At 38.3% G+C, this 22,194-nt stretch overlaps 1 protein-coding gene across 6 annotated transcripts in view; it reads left to right on the top strand.

Annotated features, from left to right (window-relative positions):
- The first annotated feature begins 326 nt into the window (after positions 1 to 326).
- IL15 (interleukin 15) overlaps positions 327 to 22,194 on the top strand; it is a 36,421-nt gene continuing 14,553 nt past the window's right edge. Inside the window, exons 1-3 of one of the 6 annotated variants that reach the window (XM_074588904.1) lie at positions 327 to 672; positions 824 to 1,021; positions 9,237 to 9,366. In XM_074588904.1, coding sequence (XP_074445005.1) covers positions 9,304 to 9,366 — 63 coding nt within the window. In that variant the 5' untranslated portion in view covers positions 327 to 672; positions 824 to 1,021; positions 9,237 to 9,303. Of the gene's footprint in view, positions 1,022 to 1,417; positions 1,487 to 9,236; positions 9,367 to 22,194 lie in introns of those variants that run through there. The other 5 variants (XM_074588906.1, XM_074588902.1, XM_074588905.1 and 2 more) reach the window with 5 other exon arrangements.

Here is a 22,194-nt window from a genome sequence, read left to right as displayed (position 1 = left end):
CGGATGCTGGACCCAAGCATTGGACCACAGGATTACGGTGCACACCGGTGCTGAGAAATGGCAGCAAGCTGCCTCATGTAATGAATTCGGCATGCAGCCATCTAGAACTACTCTCTGGAAACACTCAGTTCCAGTCCTTGTTTCTCTCTCTTGTATGACAGCTGTTCAAGATACAGAAGTCTTATTTAGGTCCTTAAGTAGATTTTCTGAATCTAGCTGTAATAGAATATCCCAGCACAGGGAACTAACTGATATTGTTCACCAAGTGTTCCTGATAAAGTGTTGTTTCACTGAGAAACAGGAAGGAAACGCCCAACTCTAGAAACTCAGTAAGGAGACCGAGCCATTTCTAAAACGCTCTCATTTAGCTGCAGAATATTTTTACCACCTCACAGAATGTGACACGCACAGAATAACAACCAGCACCCAGAATAACACAGAAGAAGACAAAAAGAGGATTGCACAGAGAGGAAGTACTGTTTTCCCTGTTGCCTCTGGATTGCATGACCCTTACATAGGTAACTGATGGTTCCTGGAAACCTGAGAGTACTCCTGGGAGCTGCTGAGCCTCATCTTCAGGACATTGAAGTTTAGCTCAAGGTAGAAAGGTTTTTCATCGTGAGGTGTCTAAGCAGGACTTTAGAATTACAGCTGCCAAGCCTTGTGATTATCGTAAGCACTAAACCCCCACTTTTCTTAACAGATAAAATCTATAACTTTTGACTTCAGTGCAATTTGCACGGTATTTTTTCAGCTCCTTTACAAAGATCCTCTTCTGATGTCTCCTGGTCTTATGACACCTCTCTGTGCTGTATTCCCACAGAAAGCCAGGTGCTGTGCCTTTTGGAGAAGCTCTTTTCTGTCCTGGCAACTCTCTTCCATGGCCGTGCTCTTCTTTCTTGGTGTTGCTCCAACAGGCAACTTCTCTTTCCCTCCTGTGGCGGCAGCCCCAGTGTAACACCGTTCAGGCTGCAGAGAAGAGGAGGAGTTACAGCATAAAGCTACAGCGTTTGCTTTCAAGGTAAGCAAATCTCTGGAGCTCTGGTTGGGAGGATACACTTAAGCTACACAGCGGGTAGAGACTGTGCAGAGACAAGGGCACAAACTGTGCACTTTCTTCCCTTTATGGAGGGATAAGAGGTAGCATGCGTAAATGTCACTGCTTGGGGCAGCAAGCAGATGCCTTTTGTGTTTGTCAGTCACTTGCCTTCTAAATCACAGGCATATGCCTTTCCCCACGTTTTCTTTTGGGTTTTTTTCCGAATTTGAAAATTGCTCAGAAATAGCAGCAGGAAATCCCTATTCTCCATTATTTGTGGTGAGGATAATTTCCACATTGTAGTAGGTACAAACATAGTCCTGTATTATTATATAACAACTGAAAGTAAAACAGGACGGAGGAGGGGGTGGAGCATTTGCTGCTGTCACCAGTACAAACTTTATCCCAACTTCTGTGCCAACTTGCTGCACAGCTTTTCCGAGACTTGTGAGTATTTTACAACTTTTTAACATCCTCTTGGTTTTCTTTCTTTCTTTCTTGTATTAGAAAGATGAGGGAACTCATACTGCTTAGCTTCCAATTATTTAAGGTTTCTAAAAATCGTCTTGTAAGATTTGTTATCAATATAAAAGACATTGTTTAAGTATTGTATTTAACCTTGTACCTGGCACCTCTGCTTCTGCAGTGTGAGAGACATCAGCAAGTAGGGAGAACTGGTGCTAGCCAGTGAAAATTTGTCATTGTTTTCTAACAAATTCACACAGCAAAAATGAGGAGAAAACGAAGATACTACTGTGAGCCTAGTTAACATAGCAAGACAGCCCTAAAAAGATGGGAGAAAAGTTATTTACCAGCTTAGTGTATACACTTGAAAGAGCATTAAATGTAGGCAGGGAACTGAAAATCTGCACTCAAGTGGAATCCTACTGAAAATAGTGATACAGAGATACTGTAGCTGATAGCAGTATAATAGAGAGGTATTGGGCAGCAGTAAACCTGAGTAAGCAAATGCATTTATGAGTCTGTTGTTAAAAATATGACTTTTCCCTCAATGAAACCAAAAGGTAGGAGTAAAAAGGTGTGTGGGGCAGAAACCTGTGAATGATTTTATTGTCAAAACCTGCAAAATTATCTCTGTAAAACCCGGTAATAGCAAATTTTCCTTATTGTGCCGAGCCTCTACCTTGTGATTCCTTCTGTATACAGCAGGTGTATTTGTTCTGCTTACTTCTAAGAGTCTGGTGTTGCAGAACAAATTCCTGATAATTATCACGATATGTTTTGCAATATTTTCCAAATAGTCAGTAGCACAGCACTTCCTATTATGAATGTGTTTATTTCTAATTACAGTTACCAATTTATTTGACACGTACTAAATAAATGGAAAGGTATCACTTGGTTATTTTATCTTGGAAGGAGATACTTAACTATAGATCAACTCGGTACAAACAAATTATTGATCAATAGAGGCATCAAATTCATCCTTTGTGAGCCTACTGGACTGTTGTAAACTCTAAGAACATGTGGTACGACTTTATAGCTTGTCACAACCATTTTAGCTCTGCGAACTCACACAATAAAGGTCAACTTTGCCAGCTTTTTAGAGTGTAACATTATACCTTGCTGCCTTTAAGAATGTTTGAATTCTTTGGGAAAAAGAATATTACGGTGAGATCCATTCTGAGGCTTCCTAGATTTTCACTGAAAATAGAGAGGGATAGCAGGGGAGAGACGTACAGGCTGATATGGAGTAATTGGATAGTGTGGATAACATAATGCTAGGTTTTCTTCTGAAGAGTGAAACATTCCTTCTCACTTCAGCTTACAGTCTTTTCCAGGCCATGGCCAGTAATACATTTGAGCCAAACTTTCCAATATGAGGTGCAGGGTTCTGTCAGCTGAATGTTTCCCTCTTCTGTGCTCAGGGAGCTCAGCATGCTGCAGCCAGCATAGCAGGGAGAAGGACAATTTGGAACAGGCCCTCTGTGACATATGTTGTTCTATCAAAACAATGTGTTTTGTTGTGTAAAGTAGACCACTGTTCTGCAAGCCAGCACTGTGTTATTGCTAGCAGGGAATAGTAAAGCACAGCAGTCCAAAATCAGTTGTTGGAACAAACTTGTTATAACGTCTGCATAGAAGTACATATTTTATACCTCTCCATGATGCGATCTTGTTGCTATATCCTCTATTTCGTCACTGCACCATCAGTAGGAGCTAAAACCCGGGAGAGTAAAGACCCTTGCATCCATGTTTTTCATGAGGCCTTTCTGTGCACTTAAAAACTCATAATGGAAGATAGTGACTTTAAAGGTTGTTTTAACAACAGGACTGTAATGCACTGCCATTCTCATTATTATAATAAATTTCCAATTGTCTACACCAAATTATAATGTGTTAGGCAAAGCAAGAACATCTAAAACATGTCCATTTGCTGCGCATGCATGTGAAAATATTTCAAATTTTCAAAAGTATTTAAAAAGTAATTGCTCAGAAATGGAGGAGGGAAATTCCTACTATCAGTTATCTATTATCAGCTACTTATTACTCAGAGAAATGTGTATGTAGCAAAATCTTTTTTTTTTATAAGCAGTTCCCAAATTTAAAGACATTTTTCTCACTCAACTCAGATTTCTGATTCCCATTTTACGGGCTTTGATAGGACAGGAGTTCGTGCCGGGAATAAACGCTGACATATTAACAAACAAGCTGACATATTTGTCTCTGCAAAGACCAAACTCTGGTAGAAAGCACTATTAATAGGTCTTCGTGGAATATACACTTAAAACTCCTTTTGCAGCAGGAGTTCAAAGGGACAGGACTATGTTGGAGGTCCTCAGTACCTAGACACACAGATTATTCTTTCACAGACAAAAGGACTTCCAATTTCATATCATTAATCCCGGATGAATTTACCTTCTCACTGCTTCTTTGCCAAACACTGAACCTTAGCTGTTGGTGCCCACCTCAAAGGTTTCTGTGTACTGAAGGCTGCTCTGCTCTTGCTGGGCCAGTGCCTTTCCCAAGGTGGATGCTGTGATCCAATGCTCAGAATGAACCTGAAGAGAGGACTATAAGAGAAAGATGTTTCATCCAAGCTGCCTGTACTGTATAAATGCAAGCAGAGATCCCACTTGGCCAGGGCTGAGGGCCACCTTCAAAATAATATTCTGCACATCTCTGTGAGAAGTCCAGTCTGGGATTATCTCCACATCCTTTAGCCAATCTGGGGCCTGTTCTGCACCATCCATCAGGATTTATGGGCAGCTGGGGCTGGATTTTTGTATCAGGGTGACAACACAAAGAATTCAGGCACCTCAGGAGCTAATAAAAGCTTTCTGTCTTCCATTCATAAATTAATGTACGAGTGTAAAATAAGGAGACTGATTCTTTTTTATCTAAGAAATTAGTGAAGAGCAGCAGAAATACTTGGAAGCCAGCAGGAGATGTACTATATAATTAAACTGTTGTCCTTGCCGATAGGTTATTATCAGCAGGTAACAAGATATATGCATCATTACAAACCATCTTACAGTATTTCATGCTATAGCAGATGAGGTATGTCTTTACTGCTAGCACAGGGTGATCACTCAGACATTGTTGCCATTATAGCGGCTATAAATTGCAACTGAACAGTTTAATAGTTTATCAATTAACTCTAGTGCCAATGCTTAAAAATTCTTTACCAAAAAATGACTTATATTTTCACTCACTGAGGAACTGTTTTTAAAAGCCTGCTTTATAAAAGTACCTGTAGACTAGAAGTGTTGCCCTCTGTGACAGTTAAAAAAATCTTATACCAAAGTTGCTAAACCAGCCCACCCATGACTTGAGTTTATCAAACATTTTAGGGTGCCTTTTTGTAAGCAAAACTACAAGTGAAGCAAATTTACTGTCTGTAATTTCCTTTTGAGTGGAGGGATTGCCGTATTCTAAACATCTAGACAACAACGGCTCCCACTGCACCTTTCCCTGGATGCAGTCTCTGCCAGAAGGCTGAGTGTCAAATGCTTAGTAATTTTCTTCCCTAGGGTTTAAGCTATAAACAGGGACAGTGTGGAGAAGTTTATTGTCTCTGCTGGAGAAAGGACTTGAGCTCATCGGTGATGTCAGGTCACCGTCTGCCAGAGATCCTGTTTGTGCAGATACAAAATATGACGATGCAGTTGTTGAGCTAATGATCTTGTGAACAACTCGTGCAGTAGAAGACCCATTTTATGTAAAGGAATAACAACACTGATATAAGGTTTCACTCCACGTATCTTATCTTAAATATCATATTCACTGTTAATATGTTGTTAACTATTATTAACATAGCAATTTTGTAACAAACATGATGAAAAATTAGGCATGAACTCTGTGGCCTCTTTTGATCCTGCACTGGCTAATTAAGAATTATGTACCAGTGGTGCCTGTGTGTATCCTTGGCAAGTGACAAAGTGTCACTGTCAGTCTTCCTGCAAGGGCAAGTAGGAACCTTACCTGCCCTTCCAGGACTAAGGAGAGGCATTGCAGGAACATGGAAATCTACGCACCTGACATCTGAAAGCTGCAGTTGGTTACTGCCACCAATCTGCTTGTAAGAGTAAAAGGTATCAACATAAGCATGCTTGTTCAAAAATAGCTCATTATATCTGTTTGTATAAGCCATACTGGCTCTCTCCCGAGTCATGTAGCCTCAGTTTGAATGTCATTAAAATAATAGACATCTGCATACCTTTAAAACTGAGTGCACGCATTGTGCTTTTAAGAACACAGGAACAGGAGTTACAGTAATTCTCGCAGGCTTACATATTGTAGCCTGTGCCAGAAAAACAAAAATTGTGGTTTGTTTCCATGCTAGTGTACTTTGGTAATGGTATAGTTGCTAGGTGGAGTTTTTCTTAATGCTGCTTCTTGGCAGAATAAATGCTTCAAATAGCTTTTCGCATTCCTGAGGCCAGATTGGTTGTGATACTAGAGTTAACATCATCAGTTGTACTCAGAGCTGCCACATGCAGCGTAGATCACCACCGGGCAGCAGAAGGAACAGGAAGGAGGGTGGCACTGGGAGCCCATCTGGGATTACACTGGTCCCTGTTCTGAACCTGGGGATTCCGGGTGCAATGACCAAGATGGGATGCTTGTGATGGCTAAAGTAATCACATAGGGGTTTACATGCTGCCTTGCTGCTTACAGCTTTCCTTCACTCATTTTATTTAATTTTAAATCTTTTTTATTTAATAAAAAAATGTCTACAGCCTTAGTTACACTACCGTATAGTAATTAGTTACATGGGCACAAGAAATGTGATTTTACACTAGCTAGAGTATTTATATATACAAAAAAATTAATAAAACTGAGGAAAACCAGGAAAAGCAGGTATTCTGTATTTCATGTATACTTCTTTTCCATGGCCCCCATATCTGATTTACTGCACATTCCTTGCACCATGTTGCAAAACCAGAATAATTAATTTTATCTTTTTTGGTCTCCCTTTATGGCACTTACCAGTGTAGCATCCAGTGCTTCTTGAACATGAATTAGTTCATTTTTCTCAAAGGTTCTGAAGGATAAGATAATGGGAATTTAACTTCACAAATGGAAAAAGACTGGAAGAACCTAATGACTTTGTGTCCAGTATGTGATACCTGGAGATGGATTTTTTTTTTTAAGAGATTTAGACAATCCCTAGGATTGTCTGTTTTCACATACAGCACCCAGTTAGTTCTGGGTGCTATACGTGAACATAGACAGCTGTGAGAACTCAGTGCTTTTTTGAACTAAGCTCTGTAGGGGGCACTCATTCCTTCCAACTGTATCATCTGCACTGGGGAAACATGCATCTGAGCTAGCTGACTGTAACAACTAGAAAAATATGTTTCGGGAGCATGAAGGATTTCATCCTAAGGGCAGATATACAAAGCAACCTAAAGTCAAGATTTCTTGTAGAAGGGAACTCAGAAAATTATTGTCACTTTTGAAAAATCTGGGTTAAGGAACTTCCCAAATCACAGGGAGATGGTGAGATGAAGGCAGGGACAGGACTCTCTTCCTCAGGGCTGCATTCAGCTGCCTTTGTCATTGAACCCATACTTTTCTTTTTGTGATCTTCTTCCTCCATTTCTACACAGCTTCCTTTTTCAAATAAGGACATTTATGCAGGTGGTTTTTTTCAGGAGCTTGGTCCATTTGGTGAACAGAATCCATTTTGTTCATAAATCCTGTGAGAGAAAAAGGAAATCATTACATCATACTGTGATTAAAGATTTAATACCTCTTTAATATTATGAATTCATGGGAAGGCAGTGAGCATGGGACTGAATTTCAAGTTCTCAAGAAGAATATGCTTTAGCGTTCATAAATCCTCCCGCTTCTGCTACATACATTTCCTCCTTCCTTTCACCTCCACTCTGTCTTAATTCTTTGCTGTGCTCTCCATTCAGTCATGCTACTCAAATTCCACTGCTGTATACCAGCAGCATCACTGATCTCTGTTCCTCAGCCTTTAGCACACTGTTCCTGCAGGAAGCCTTGTTTTGTATACAAAGAGTTCTGTTTGCCTCTGAAGCTCTGACATGGAGTATGTTCATTGTGAAGAGACTGTGGGAGACCAACTGCACAGTGCCAAGAAATGTCTTCTGCAATTATGTAAACCAAGCCACTCATGACTTGGCCAAGTTTGTGCAGGTTTTCTAGGCTGCCAAACTGAAACACATTACTAAAAAGCACAGCTTTAATTAAATGTTTATAAAAATTTTCTTTATATGAAAGTAATGCATATTTCTGCTCATTTGTTTGTGGAAATGACTGAACTACTCTTGATGGAACTTAAAAGAAAATCACTAGCCGGAATAACTAATTCAGTGTAGGAAATTTCAGCTCTAACAATTTCAGCTTGACCAAACTAAAAGCAAATGAAATGGAGTCTTATTGTTTGAGACTTAGCTGCGGGAGGCCCTAACAAAACTGTAGGCAATAGCCCTTTGCATGTATAGAAATAGGACTGTTTTCCCAGCTCATATCTTTGAAATTATCAGTGCTTAATTTAATTTGCTAAGAAAATAATGCTTACACAATCACACATCTGTGCGTGTTTGCATATTTCTACCTTCCTCCTCCATCACATTTTTTAATTCTAGGCCTAAGTTCATTGAACAATTTAGATTAGAAGAGACACCTACAGATCACCTCTTCCAGCCTCCCACCTAAAGCAGTTCTAATGTCAACATTAGAGCAGGTTGCTCGAGGCTTGGTTGATTTGTTAATACCTCTGAGGATAGAGTTTCCACAACTTCTGTAGGCAGCCTCCTTCACAAACTTATTTTCTTGCAGATTGTGTCAGGAATCCTTTTAGGAAAAATACTGATATTAATGTCCAAATAAACTGTTCTGTCAACCTGCCATCACCATTTTCTCCTGTGTCTCTTCAAGCTCTTCCTATGCATAGAAACCCAGTTGTCAGAATGAAACTTTTTCTTGTCTCTCCAACCCAAACACTTGCAAAATTTGAAAGCGAATCTAGGGGGAAAAAAGTTTCTAAAAGAGAAGGGAAACATTCCAAATAGGTATTATTGTATCATCTGTAAAAAAGTAATAAAAAGGGGAATGAGCTGGTTAGACATTTGCCATGATCCTTACTATGAAAACACTGCTTAAATGGAGGTGGTATACTGGATTGCTGCTGACCTGACCTTGGTTCCATATGGTTTGCCTCATGTATTCTCTTCTAATTTATTTTATAAAATAGGGGAGAACAAAAATAAAATTGCATACCTGGACTGCACTCTGTCTACGTAAAACGCAACTATTAAAAGCAATTGTCATGCTGTGTTGTAGTAATTAGGGGAACTCTTCCAGCCCTTTATAAAAAAACAGAATTTTGCTGATGTTAATGACTTTAATACTAGCTACCTGGGCTACCACCTCTCTTCTGATTATTATCAGAAGTCACAAAAATTTTTCCTTTGATGACAATATACATTTTCCAGAGGGACCCTCTCCCCCCCTTATATTGCAGATTTCTATTTAGGTAAAATATCAATTATTATAGTGTCTCTATTATCTAGGTTAAAATAACCCTTGAAAAAAGTCTGTATCTTGTGTTTTCCATTAATTTAGAAGATTTATAGGGGACTTGCGAAAGTTACTTATGAAATTTCAGCAACTTCCTGCTTTGAATGCTCTTAATATATGGGCTGAGGGTCACTCAGAATTTTATTGCAACATTACATATACTTATTTTTTCCATGTCTAGGTCCTACAATGTACTTTGCTGATCCAGATTCTGTGCTTCTGTTCTGAGTAATGTTCCAACAGGCAGGATGCCGGGGATCGCATCACCAACACAAAACTCTGCTGGAGCATTGAGCAGGCTGAAGACTCAGGTGTGTGTCACTTAAACAACATGACATTTTAGGAAATTTCAGCAAAAGTTTAAATGTTATTTTTACAGACCATCAAGAAAACTAGGTAATACAGCAAATTTAAGGCTTGTAAACATTTCCAGTATTTTAGATGAGATCACCAGCACCCTATTATTTTCTGCTTTGGTTTTTCTACTCCTTGTTGTTCACTTGTACCAGAATTACACAGTAAATAGGTCTGGATTTTTTCACATTTGTGTTTTTCACAGTTTATTTGTGGCACAGCAAGTTCTAGCAGACTTTCCCTCTTGCTTGGCCATAATGCCTATGCCTAGCTGACCTTTTGCAACATGCCAGGCCATAACTCCTCTCCCTCAAAGATGTTTAATACAAGAGGAAAACCCTTGCTCATACTTGAAACTATAGCTTGTCTTTTCTGCTGGCTTACCAGCTGCTTTTCTGCATAGTCATAGAAACAATTAGCTCAAAACTGAATTAATCATTGATTACCCAATAGCTTCATATGACTTCATGCAAATACCAGAGTGATTACATCAGAATCTTAGCTTTTATTAAAAGCGGAAAAATATAGCCCTCCTGATTATGGAGAAAAATTTGGAACTCAAACCCCACCACATATCTATGGAAAGTTGAGAGGATTACAGTAGACAGCAGCTGTTTACGGGAGAGGTGAAGAATATAGCCTAGCTAAATCACACACCCAAATCTCTCTCACATATTGAGAGTCACTTGTTATAAGGTTTCTCACGTTTATCTAATTCCTTACCATTCTGCTGTTCATATTCTGCTGGGAGACTGGGGTAAAAGTTAAAAGATCGCTCTTAGGAGATCATGGTATCTTCCTCGTGTTGGCTGGCTTCAGTTGCCTGCAAGTACAGTGGTCTAGACTACTGCATGGACCTACTTATCACAGGCCTTTCAAAGTTACGCCATGTTACAGTGCTCCCACTTCTACACCTCCTTCTTTCTGGTCTACACTTCTACCATATCCTGCATCATACTCCGTCTCTCCACACCAGACTATAACTCCTGAGCCTTTGTCCTTACATTTTCAGTCTCCTGCCCATGTTCTCATTATGAAAAAGCAGGTCCTGGCGCTTCTCAGATGGTGCTGAAGATATGATATAGGATAATGACAGGGCTGGTCATGAGCCACTGCGTTGAGTAGGTAAAAATTACTGCATGCTAGTTCTTCCACAATGATCACCTGCAGCACATGTGAGTCAAGTTAAGGTTATTTACTTTTCAAAGTCTGTAAAAACAAAAATCAAATGAATCACAAGCAAATAAGTTTCTATTTATGCTGAGCATTTCAAATACAAATACAGCCAGTGTTGTTTTGACTGTAATATTTCCCCCACTGCTCTTAAAGAATATAAAAAGTCATTACTCATGTAGCAAGATGCAGACAGAGGATTGTGTGACTATCTCAGTAAGCAAGCTTATTTTGCCCTTTGGTCATAGCAATGTTGCCTCTGTTATAACTTACCTATTTAATCTCCTTCATCCTTCATGATAACTTAAAAGAAGTCTCATGTCTTCTGGAAGCGATTCTGTTTGCTTCCAAAGCCAGTGAGTATTTTTAATACAACTGTACCACTACCCCTTTTAAAGGTGTGTACAAGTTTATTTGTCTGGAATTTATGCTGTTACTTTATCATCTCTTAAATTAATCATTTTATGCGGTTTCTCATATTTATACACACTGAATGATGTAGCTATGAAGGTACAAACAAAAAACCAATATCGTTCCCAATAGGACTTAGTATCTCAAACCAGGTGTAACATATAGCCATTAAAATCTATGTTGTGCCTGCTAAAAGAAATAAAAAGTGCAGATAACATGAAAATAGTAAATCATGGTAGAAGAGTCTACTATGAGGAAAAAACCTGAGCGGAGAGTGGATTCCATCCACTGAGAATATATTATTGTGCACTCTGTAATAGTTTTGTAAAGCTTTTTTTCCTTTAAATCTTTAGTGATCAATAAACATTTGAACTGGATGATGATTTTGTAGTTGAGCTATGTTCTCGCTTATTTTTAACAGAGATTATATATAATATTACCTTAGAAACTACCACACAAAAGCTAAGACTATTCTGATAATGTTAGAAGTTTCAGAACAGTTTCCAGAGATCAGCTCAAAGAGGTATCACTCACTGCAGAACAGACAGGTAGCTACAACATTACCAGAAATTTAGGAACCAAGGTTCCCAGTCTGTCAGATCAGCCTTCCATTACCAAAATGACTTTGAGTAACAGAATCTCTGTCTGTTGGCCACTTTGCTATGAGTTATCTCTATGTGCTAGAAGAAAAGATGCCATAAACTAGAAGTTAGAATAGAGTAGCTGGTCCTTGGGAACTTGCAGGGGAAGCAGTCAAAGATATTAATCTACAGGCTCACAAATAATTACTTATCCTTAGTGTACCCAAGGGTGCTTCTGCATGCACTGAACTAGCTCCTGTCCGGTGCTAGCCTGCGGGCTGTGGTGATGCTCTCAAGTGGTGTTGTAGAAGGTCGTTATTAAGGAGGTTGATGAATAAGAGTTTATTCCTGACATTAATCTTTAATATAAACAGTTACATTAACATAAAAATAAGAACAAATAAATAAAGGGGGGAAATATACATTTCACCCAGTGTCTTGCTACACTAACAGCTACTAGTACAAGCAGAATTTTTCGTTCTCTTAAAATTTCTACAATAGTTTACCATATGATTTGAAACTACAAGTTTAGATTAAATTACATGTTAGCTGATTCATTATTCCTAATATAAGGTTCTCCAGCTGAATTTGAAAGTTCAAAGGCTGTGATAAGAGGATTCCCTCCCTCACCGACATCAGGGGCCTGAGGAAAATTTCTCTTTTTTTAAATTTTCTATGTCTTTCAGAGAAAAGGAATTAGTTTAGTCATTTCACGAAAATGTATTGTCAGGTATGTTTGCAGAGTTACACATGCATTTACTTTATCTCCATATTTTCGTCGCATTCTAATGATACCAAAATGTACTTTTTAAAAAAGATCACTGAAATGCCACCAGTACATCTAATTTATTCACTCGCTCATGAAAATGAAATAAATCAGCTCCGATCTTGGTAGTTAATTAATCTTCTCTGAAAGGTGTTAAAATGCCTGTTCTTTTCTCAGTTGGGTCAATGAAACTCTGTGCCAGTTAAAGTTAGGGATAGTTAGGCGTATTTACCTACTGAAGGAATAAAACTCACTGCACACAACCCTTGACTTCTGATGTTCAGGATATGTAGTTCTGTGAAGGACAACACAATGCCATTGAGAGTGCAGCCTTTTCAGTTTCCACTATTCTCTCCTGTCTCACTTTCCATCATCAATACATTAAGCACTTCTTTTTTTTTTTTTTTTAACACAATCAACTTTAGGTCTACAACTGGAACACAATTTCAATGCTTTTATTAGCTAATTTATACATTTGTATGAAGTTTCATATGCAGTATTTTGTTACACCTTTGTAATCATGTAGCCAGTTGTAAACTAGATTTATTCTGCTGTACTTTAAGCCTACCAAGGTTGTTGGGCAAATGAAAGCCTCCAAAAAAGCTCCAGGCATATTCACTCCCCTTATTCCCCCTCGAAGTTATTTTTAAGACAAAACACCAGCCATATAAATCTTCAGTATAAGAGTTAAAATTTCAGGATCAAAGTCCTGAAAAAAAAGAAACTAGAAGTGAGCATGGAAATTAGGGTGTAACTTCAATGGGCATTTCTATGAATTAATGCATAATAAATTTTCAATTATGTCATCTTGGGAAGTGAGATAGTTAGGCTAGAACAGGGTGAACATGCTTATTATGAGAGAAACTTCCAAGAAAAGCCAAAGCGATCCAGGGGAGTGTTGCTCTATTTCCTTTATGAAAAAGCTGCCTGTTGGAGATATGTCTCTAAGTTACAGCTTTCCTTCAGTATTTAGAGTAGGCTGCAGACTTGCCTTGTTCTGTCCTCGCTCCAACATCTCCAGTCCTTCAGTCAACTCAACAGCCTAAGCCTGAATTAGGCCTTTTTTGCAAAGCTGAATGAAGATGCGTTCTCTCTCCAAGCTTTCTAGATGGTGGCAGGAACAAAGGGGAAAACCATGGAACAGACATTCCAAACCTGATGAAAAATACAGCTTTCATCATTGTTGCCAAGGAGAAATGGATATAATATTAATATATTCTGTTCCCTAGTTCCTGAGTGAGGATAACAAAGTTTCTTCTATAGAGAGGACCATTTTCCATTTCAGAACAACAGGCAAATCTCTATAGAAAGATTAATATTCCTTTTCTTACCTGCTTTGCTCACCATCCATTCCTGTAAAGATCAATTCCATTATCATATCCTGAAGAGGAATCAAACAACAGAAAGAAGAGAGAAGCCCCTATGAAAAAAGGGAGAGGCATAGAAAATTGTCAGAAGACAGTACTGAGAAACACAGGAACATCCAGAAACAGCTGTTGGAGTAACTGAAGAAATGGTTGGTCCTGCAGGAGAATATTCCAGTTAAAACTCCAGAAAAGCCTTAGAACCTAAAATTAATGACATGCTGAGAGTATGCAAGATGAATCACTGACAACTGCACCTCTTTTTCTGTGTATGTCAAGGTCAGCAGACAGAAATACTATGTTTATTGTAGCAGAGTCTAACTCAAACCTGTGGCCTCGGTACCTGCAGGCATGCCCGCTACATCTGCATTGTTACTTTCAGTGAAGTTTGAAATATTTATTCTTATAGCATGAACTTCATGGTGTAAGGTTTGCATTGTTGGTATTTTGCTTTTGCTTTTTTTTTCCTGGTAAAAAACATTTATATTTGACAAAGGCTTAATGAAGCATCAGAACTTGTTTTTTAAAGGGACAGCTGCATAGAACCCTTCAGCTTGTGGCTTCCTTGCAGACTACCCTGGTGCTGTGCTCAGCTAGCAGGCGGGATTAAACTGCATGAATAAGAAAAGTCTCAGCGGTTCTGCTTCCTGGCCACTGCGGAAGTCCCCTCCATTGTTTTTGCTGGTATTGTGTCAAATAGGGAAAGTTTCTCAGGCACTTGAGGCAGACACTGTCTGTGTGTTACTGATTAGCCTCATAATTAACCATTGCAAACTCCTTTTCTACCTACCAGCAGAAAACTTTTTGGTCATTCTGCAACTTCTTGAGATCCTCCCTCCTATCCATTTTGCCTGGCGACTAGATCAGGGGCAGGGTAGTGGGGTGTAGTAAATGCTTGGGCCTTGGAATATTATGCAGATGGACTGCGAGACCTGAAGGGTTGTGCAGACAGGAGTCCTGACGGTCTTGATGTATGTAGCTTGGCAATCCAAACTGTGCAAATCCATCTGTCGTCCATGCGTTGCAAAATTTTGTAAGTCAAGATTTCAGTATCCACTTAACTGATGTAATCTACTCATCTACAGCCTTGGTGTTTGATCTGTCCTCAGCAAAGTGGTGAGCTAGGCATTAGTAGTAAACTATGCCCTGAGGTGGAACTATTTCCTCAGTATACCCTTTTAACTTCTAGATTGTCTCTAAGCAGATATTTATGATAATAAGCTTAATTTCCATGCCACATAGTCATTTCACTATCATATCATTATCCGGCACAGCCTTGTTGTGAATCACCATTCTTTCCCAATGTTCACTGGTAGTTTCCTGAGCCAAGAAATAATGGTCTCCTGAATGAATTTGCGCCAGGAAAAGTTTATTCACAGCTTTTTTGCTGGAGGAAAGAGAGGAAAATGTCAGCATGGCAACTTACTTTCAAATGAAAGCAGCTTCAAGTGAAAGTGTATTAGCACTTCTTTTTATGAAGAAAACAAAGCTCCCTCCCTAAATACTCTAGAACTTTACTTCATCTCAAGACAGGTGATTTGTGAAGTCCCTTTGGAGGGAACATGGAATTTTGTTGGGTTGACTACAACCACAAACCCTCAGTGGTTTCTAACAGATATCCTGCGGGGGGCTGGGAGTGGAGGAAAAGACCTCATGGTGCCATTTGCATGTACTGATTTAAACAGCTATGGAAATAACAGTGAATTCTGTTATTTATAAATAAATAAATACAGATATATATTAAAAAGAGATTCGCCATGCAGATATTATCGGTCAGTTCTCTTGTCTATGCTATCAAGCAATTTCCAACTAAACTCAAAAAGCACAGGCTGCTATGAAAGTAATTGGTTCTACTGCTACATAACACAATGCACCAGACCATTTATGTCTCATGATACTCTGCAAAAGTAGATTTGGCAGCCTTTATGTCTTGGCTACATTCTTATGTGGGTAAGTATTTTCCTGCTCTCCTGAATGCCAAGTAGGTGTTTCTTCATGTCTCCTTGTCACACCTTCAAGCAAACTTTTCAGCAAAGAAAGATAACCTTGATTTGTATGCTTTGTATGCCTTTGTTTCCTTAATTGCTTTGAAATTTTGCTTATTTAACCAGTTGTGTTCCCCAGAAATAGCTAGCTACCTAAAAGTAGTGAGATGACTCCTGTGACTTACAGTTTCCTACAGAAGCTATCTGGATAACTGCATGATTTAACTTTTTTTTAAAAAAATATTTATTAACATGTCCAGACAAACACAGTATTATTTAATGGATTGCAGCTTTGAGCCTGCAGTTATGCTTATTTTGTTTCATACAAAAGAGATGTTTCTCACCTCATTATCCTGTTCCACATAATTAGAGAATGGCCCCTTTGTCCTGCTCTTTTGCTTCTATTCAGAATGCTGAAAGGTTGTGCCATGTTTTGGCTGATCTTAGACTTTCCCAGCATATTTTGGTGGATTTAGTCCTTCCAAGATACAATTCTGTGCTACTAAAGAGGTTTGATTTTAAAGTTCTTTGTAATAAATAATGTGAATTTCATTTTGCATCATGATACTACTGCAAAGGAGAGATGACCAAATAATATGTCAGAATTAAGATCCTGAATCATATTAATCATCCACAATACTTCTCATCTCATCTGCTGTTCATTTGCAGATAAACTTGCCAACGTAATTTGAGAGGTATGCTATGGCATTTTAGACTTAAGTAATTTCTTCCTGTCTTTATTTGCTTTACAGCAGAATGTGCCTCTCACTTCGCTTAATATCGTTAATTAATTAGAAATAATTGGTGCTTCCTCTTCCCAGCTACCATTCTTCTTTCAAACATGAAGTGAGGTTTTTTTCCATTGTAGATATCCCATCACTCTTTTTCTCAGCTTTCAATATTATGACCCCTCCTTAGAATAGTCAACAGATGATCTTACCATACAGGATAGCCTGTTTGTTGGCCTCAAATCCTATATCTCATATCAGCAAATACTACATTATCTTCCTCATATTTAGTGAGCCCCAACAGACGTTTTTTGCTCTGCTCCAGTCTGCTTCTGTTTTTTCCTCTGCTTCAAATTCTACTCACTCTGTCACCTGGGAGCATCAAGGGAAGTAACCAACAGGCCTGGAGATTACAGAAGATATCTGTGGCAATGGCAGATGAAGAAAGAAGCAGGAGAAAAGAATACATTGTCTGGATTGTAAAAGTTTGAGTTTGGCCGTTTTATCTACCAGTCTTTAACAAAAAAATCCTCAAAGTTCCAAATAAATTAGGACTAAATTCTTGTTTTGTCAGCAGAAAACAATTGATTCGGGCAGTAGCAAGATCAGGCATAATCCAAATTTGGTGGTATCTTTTACTTACCCATTCTGCCCAGAAGCTCCCTTTTCAGAGGTTCTTATGAATATGCTGGCAACAGGCAATGATTAGATGTCCTTGAAAGTTTATCTTCTTTTTCATATCCTTTTCCATTTTAAGAAGGAAGAGGCCACATGCTGTTACTACAAGAGATGTGATATGCAGTTGTCATATGAGACAAATAGCTCCCTAAGAACGTTGAAGAATCTTCTCTAGAAGTGTTAGATAACAGGCAAAAAAAAAAAAAAAAAAGAGATATTGGCATTTGGTTGTGTCTTGGAACTAGGAATTGGACTCCCAGAAGCCTCTTCCACTCTGTGACTAATATTACTGCATAATAAACCAATGCACTGAACAGTGAAACCCGGCCTAGGTGTCACTGAGATTTTAGCTGCACAGTGTGTGTTTCAATAGCCAGTCTCTCAAGAACAATTTCACTGTGTGAGCACAGAGGAGAAACTAATGTAATTCCTAAGGAGCAGGATGCTTGTTCACCTGAAAATCCACACTGGCATTCAGGAGAATTCAGTTCACGTTCTGAAATCTGCACAAATTCTGTGTGTGACCAGGGGCCATTAAAGCAACATTATTGTGTCTCAGTTCTCCAGCAATAAAAATGACATAACAACTAGAGAGAATACAGGGAAACCCTAGTGAAGAGCTATGATGCACTGGCTCTGAACTCCCCATGGGCACAAACCCAGTTGAAAATTCTGTTATGGGTACTTGCTGTTATCATTTGCATTCTCTCTAGCTGATCAGAACACAAAATGTGGCTCCTCTCTAGCATTCCAGCAGTTGGACACCTATAATCCAGGCAGCTTTACCGGCTTTCCCACTCTCTTCTGTTATTCCATACTCAAAAACACGTGACTTGTGCGTTGTACTCAAAAAACCCTATGCTACTAACAATTGTTATCTTGGTAGGGGTTATCTAACAGTACCTGAACATATTATAAATATATAGTGATACAATAGAAATGTCTAGTGCACGTACACTACTGATACATTTACTGTTCAATTATCTATGAGACTTTTTTTTCCAAGGGAATCTTTGTGAAACTTTTCTCAAGTTCTACTTTTGAAGCAATTCCTTCTTTTTTCTGTCTTCGCCCCCTCCCTTTTTTTTTGAAGGACAAAACGGCCACTCATCTCCTGCCCTCATGTAACTGAAAATATCTCTCAGATTCATAAGATTTTATGGATGCCTGTAGATTATTTTGCATAATTTAAATGACACATGAATATTTCAGGTCTCATTTTAAACTGTGTGTGATTTCAAGATACATGGGTCATAGCGAGGACAAAGTAGTTTTCTAGTAGTTTTCATCCAGCTAAAGATTAATGACCTGACAATAATGCAAATTTATGTGCTGTGCATATGTGAAAATTTTTAACAAGAAACTAATAATTTGACTACCACTCTGAGTAAGGTACAGCATTGAAAGTGAACTGATGTATAAATGTCGAGAAGGCCAACTCAAGCTCTGTATTACACTTAGTGACTTTTCAACAATAACGTCATCCAACAAGATGGCTACTGGTGATCCTTTGTGCTTCCTAGGGTCTGAAGGTTTTTGTCAGTACTTTTCCTAACAGCTCAGTGCTTATACCATATCAAAACTATGGTACAGATTGATTTATCTCAAAGAAATTTAAGATACCTATTTTGATCTGACTTAAATATCAGCAAAGAAAAAAACCTTCATTTAAATCATGGATCTTAATTTCGATCTCTCTTTATACTTCAACTATTTTCTAAAGAAAGGGTCATTTTCTCTATTTCACATGACCACTAATAGTTTTGGCAAATTAAAGAAACCTTTACTTTAAATGTACTACCTAGTAATTCTAATGAGAAAAAACATAACGTGCCATATTTCTTAAGCAATTTCATAAGTCATCCACTCATATTCTTAACTGTGAGAATGTTTTTATCCTGTAAGATTATGAATTATGACTTCTTCGCTTGCTAGTTTGTTTTGTAATTTGCTTACAAATTTTGTCAGTCTTCATTCCAAAGAAATGGGAATGGAAGTAACATGCTCAAAGAATATTTGAATCTTGTCTTGGATGAGTTAAATATGAGTAGCTAAACTATTTCTGATGTAGAAGAAAAAAGGAGCATTCTCAGACTAATAGGTTATTCTTTTTGCTCAGTATGCCTCAGATTTTCTGAAGGACAGGGAAGCACCTTTGGAAAAAATATGCAAGGCATTTGAGTAGTATAAATGATTCACTCTTACTTAAACTGGTAGAATAAACTGGTATTTATCATGCCTTCAGCTGACTACAAGTTTGGGTCTATGGGATGCAACTTTGCCATGTGCTCTGAAGAATTCTCTGCGTGCCTGTTTTGGTGCCAGAAGTAATCTTGAAAGTATGGTACACTGTCCCAGCTATTTAAACTTAGTAAATTACAGCCCTTCCATGCGTTTTTTTATTCATGGTTTGCAACTAAGAAAGAAGAAAGTTTGTTTTCTCGCTTTCAACTAGGTTGCTCAGTTTTGAAATAGCTATTTCAAATGATGAAAATGTTCTCACAGTGCCTGGTGAACTGAAACAAAAATAAATAGATTGAAACCACAAAGAAATGAGATACATTTTTTCAGGAAAAGGGTAAATACTGGCATTTGTTCTATTGTAATGTCTGGAAATAATATGTATCTTTACTCAAAGTGGTGACATTGTGACTTTTAGAAAACTCAAGCTGACCTAAAAAATGAAAGATACGTTCCCTTAGGTTATACAAGTTTGTAAAAGCAGTACACTTTAGAAAATTACATTATGAAGAGGCCTCATTAATTACCATCATATTTTAAGTTTAGAATTTAACATTGCCTGTCAAAATTGGAAAGGTAAGCTGAAAAAAACATTTACGTAGAAGAAACTGCTACATAAAATTCTAAAAAATCCATTAAAAAGCAGATATTTATTAACAGCAGGGAAAAAAGCCTAGAGGAGTTATAAACTTGAAAACACTAGCCCCAAATGACAAGCTTTATCTGCATTCTCTTTTACTGGAGACAAGATATGTCAGGGAGCTATCAGTACGCACTTCCTGTGGCATCCACAACTGGCTGCAGTTGCAGACATCAGGCCTAGAGGCCTTTTGCTTACAGTCAGTTCTGCTATTCCTAAATTCAATGTATTTCTGTAATTCATATCAGGGCAAGGTACCTAATTTTTAACCTGCAAGGAAGAAAACCCTTTCTTATCTGCCTATTACAACTTACCCATAAGGTACCCATACTAGCTAGAGACCAGCAGGGGCTAATGAAGAGTTGTTATGTGTGACGTACTTCATACAACAGGATTTTCTGCAGGCATTTGAGTGTCCAGAAGCTATATAAAGAAGCTTTAATATAAAACAGGTTGTCAACAAGATGACTCCTGCATGGCTACTCCGATGCAAAACTGTTATTGGCTGCCTATACAGACAAAGATCAGTAATGTCAGTCAGGCTCTGAAAGCAAAAGGTAGAAAACCCAGTGGGAAAAGACCAGACACAGCAACTTGCAGGCTCAATACAAATAATAGTATTAAATCTGGCCTAATTAATTTGCAAGAAAGACTTTCTGAGATGGCATACAGCAGTGGTGCTGTAGAGTGGCAGGAATGGATAGCTTGCGTTGGAAAAATCAAACAGATGTAAAATTTTGAAAAAAAAAAAAAGAAGAAAGTTTTGTTTTCTGGGAATGAAATGGTGCTGGACCTGTTATTGCAAAAGTGTTGAAAACTTCTAGGTGTGTGTTCTCAGGAGGAGGAATCTAGTTCACTAGTTCAGAAGTTCAAGACAGTTGGAACAAAAATCAGTGAGCTCAGTTAGAAAAGTAGAAGTTCCTGATTTTAGGGAAGGAAAGTGTAAAATTCTTCAGTATACACATTTCAACCATACTTTCTGCTACGCTTATTATCCAGCTTGCATATCTTATGGAGAGGACACTAGCAACGTTGGTGAAAGAGCCTATTGTGCCATCTTGATCCTTAGAATAAGTGTTTGCAATGATGGCAACCCTGGTTTTGGTTTGGGAGTTGCTGTAATCTCTGAAAGTAGTAAGAGTGTGCCAGTGTGCCCATTCTGACCTGAGATAGGTGTAACACAACCTCATTTTGTTCTGATTTTGTTCCCGTGTGGAAATAGGCACCCAATGCTATCAGTTAAGGTTTTAAAAAAAACAAAAGAGAGGAATGTTTACGTGGACAGTCAGCTGGTTCCTTGGCCTCTTGAGATCCCACACTGAAATGCCCAGAGATTTATTATTAATAACATGAGTCATAGAGAATGCAATAATAAGACTTCCGTATAAAACTAAGTCTTAAGGTCTTCAAACATTTAGTCAGGGAAGTTTCAGAGGCCAGGTGGCCGCTTGGACTCATCTGTGATAATTCATGTGAATTTTCCTTATTACTTTCATTACAGTTGCATTCTGCCACATGTCTCTATGTGCAATATGCATGATGCCTATTCCGGCTTAAAGACCAGAAAGTGCCAGGATGTATGTGAATGGTCGTCTTTTTGGTGACTTATAAAACTGATTCTAGCTTTACCAACCATGTGGACCTGACGTGGTATTGGGGTGAACATCTGCCAGAACCAAACTTTGTTAGCTGTTCAAGAGAGACAAGAAAGTAAATTAGTTTGCAGTGTTGTGCTTCCATTCAGGACAATTAGATACCTTCCTTTGGCAGTAAGCAAGCAGTAAGCAGGCCTGGTGGGAGAGCAAAAAAAAGCCTATATGAGACAGCAGGGCTATATTGGCTTCAGCAAACCGACTATTGTTCAGGCAAACAGCATGACACACAGTTATTAATATCTTCAGTAATTTTATATTTATTTTTTTTTTTAAAAAGAGACTATGTTTGTGAGGCAAATCAAACACTTTATCAGCCCTTGCTTAGAATGACATAGAACTAATTTCTAGCTTTACCATTCAAAAGTGGAGAAAGAAGCTTGCTTGAAAAAAAGATTATGGGGAAATATTATCTTTAGCTTATTCTCCTATGCCTTCCCACAAAATGGATGTAGCATGTTTACTAGACCAGTTCCCTACAGCTGAATCAGGCATTTATTTCAGTGGGAGCTGCTGACAAAAGTCCGTTTTGAAAATGAGGCTAATTTTTTTTCTATTTTATTGTT

Source organism: Larus michahellis, chromosome 5, assembly GCF_964199755.1.
Source record: "Larus michahellis chromosome 5, bLarMic1.1, whole genome shotgun sequence".
In the NCBI taxonomy this organism is placed as follows: Eukaryota; Metazoa; Chordata; class Aves; order Charadriiformes; family Laridae; genus Larus; species Larus michahellis.
This window is presented reverse-complemented; position numbering and strand designations above follow the sequence as displayed.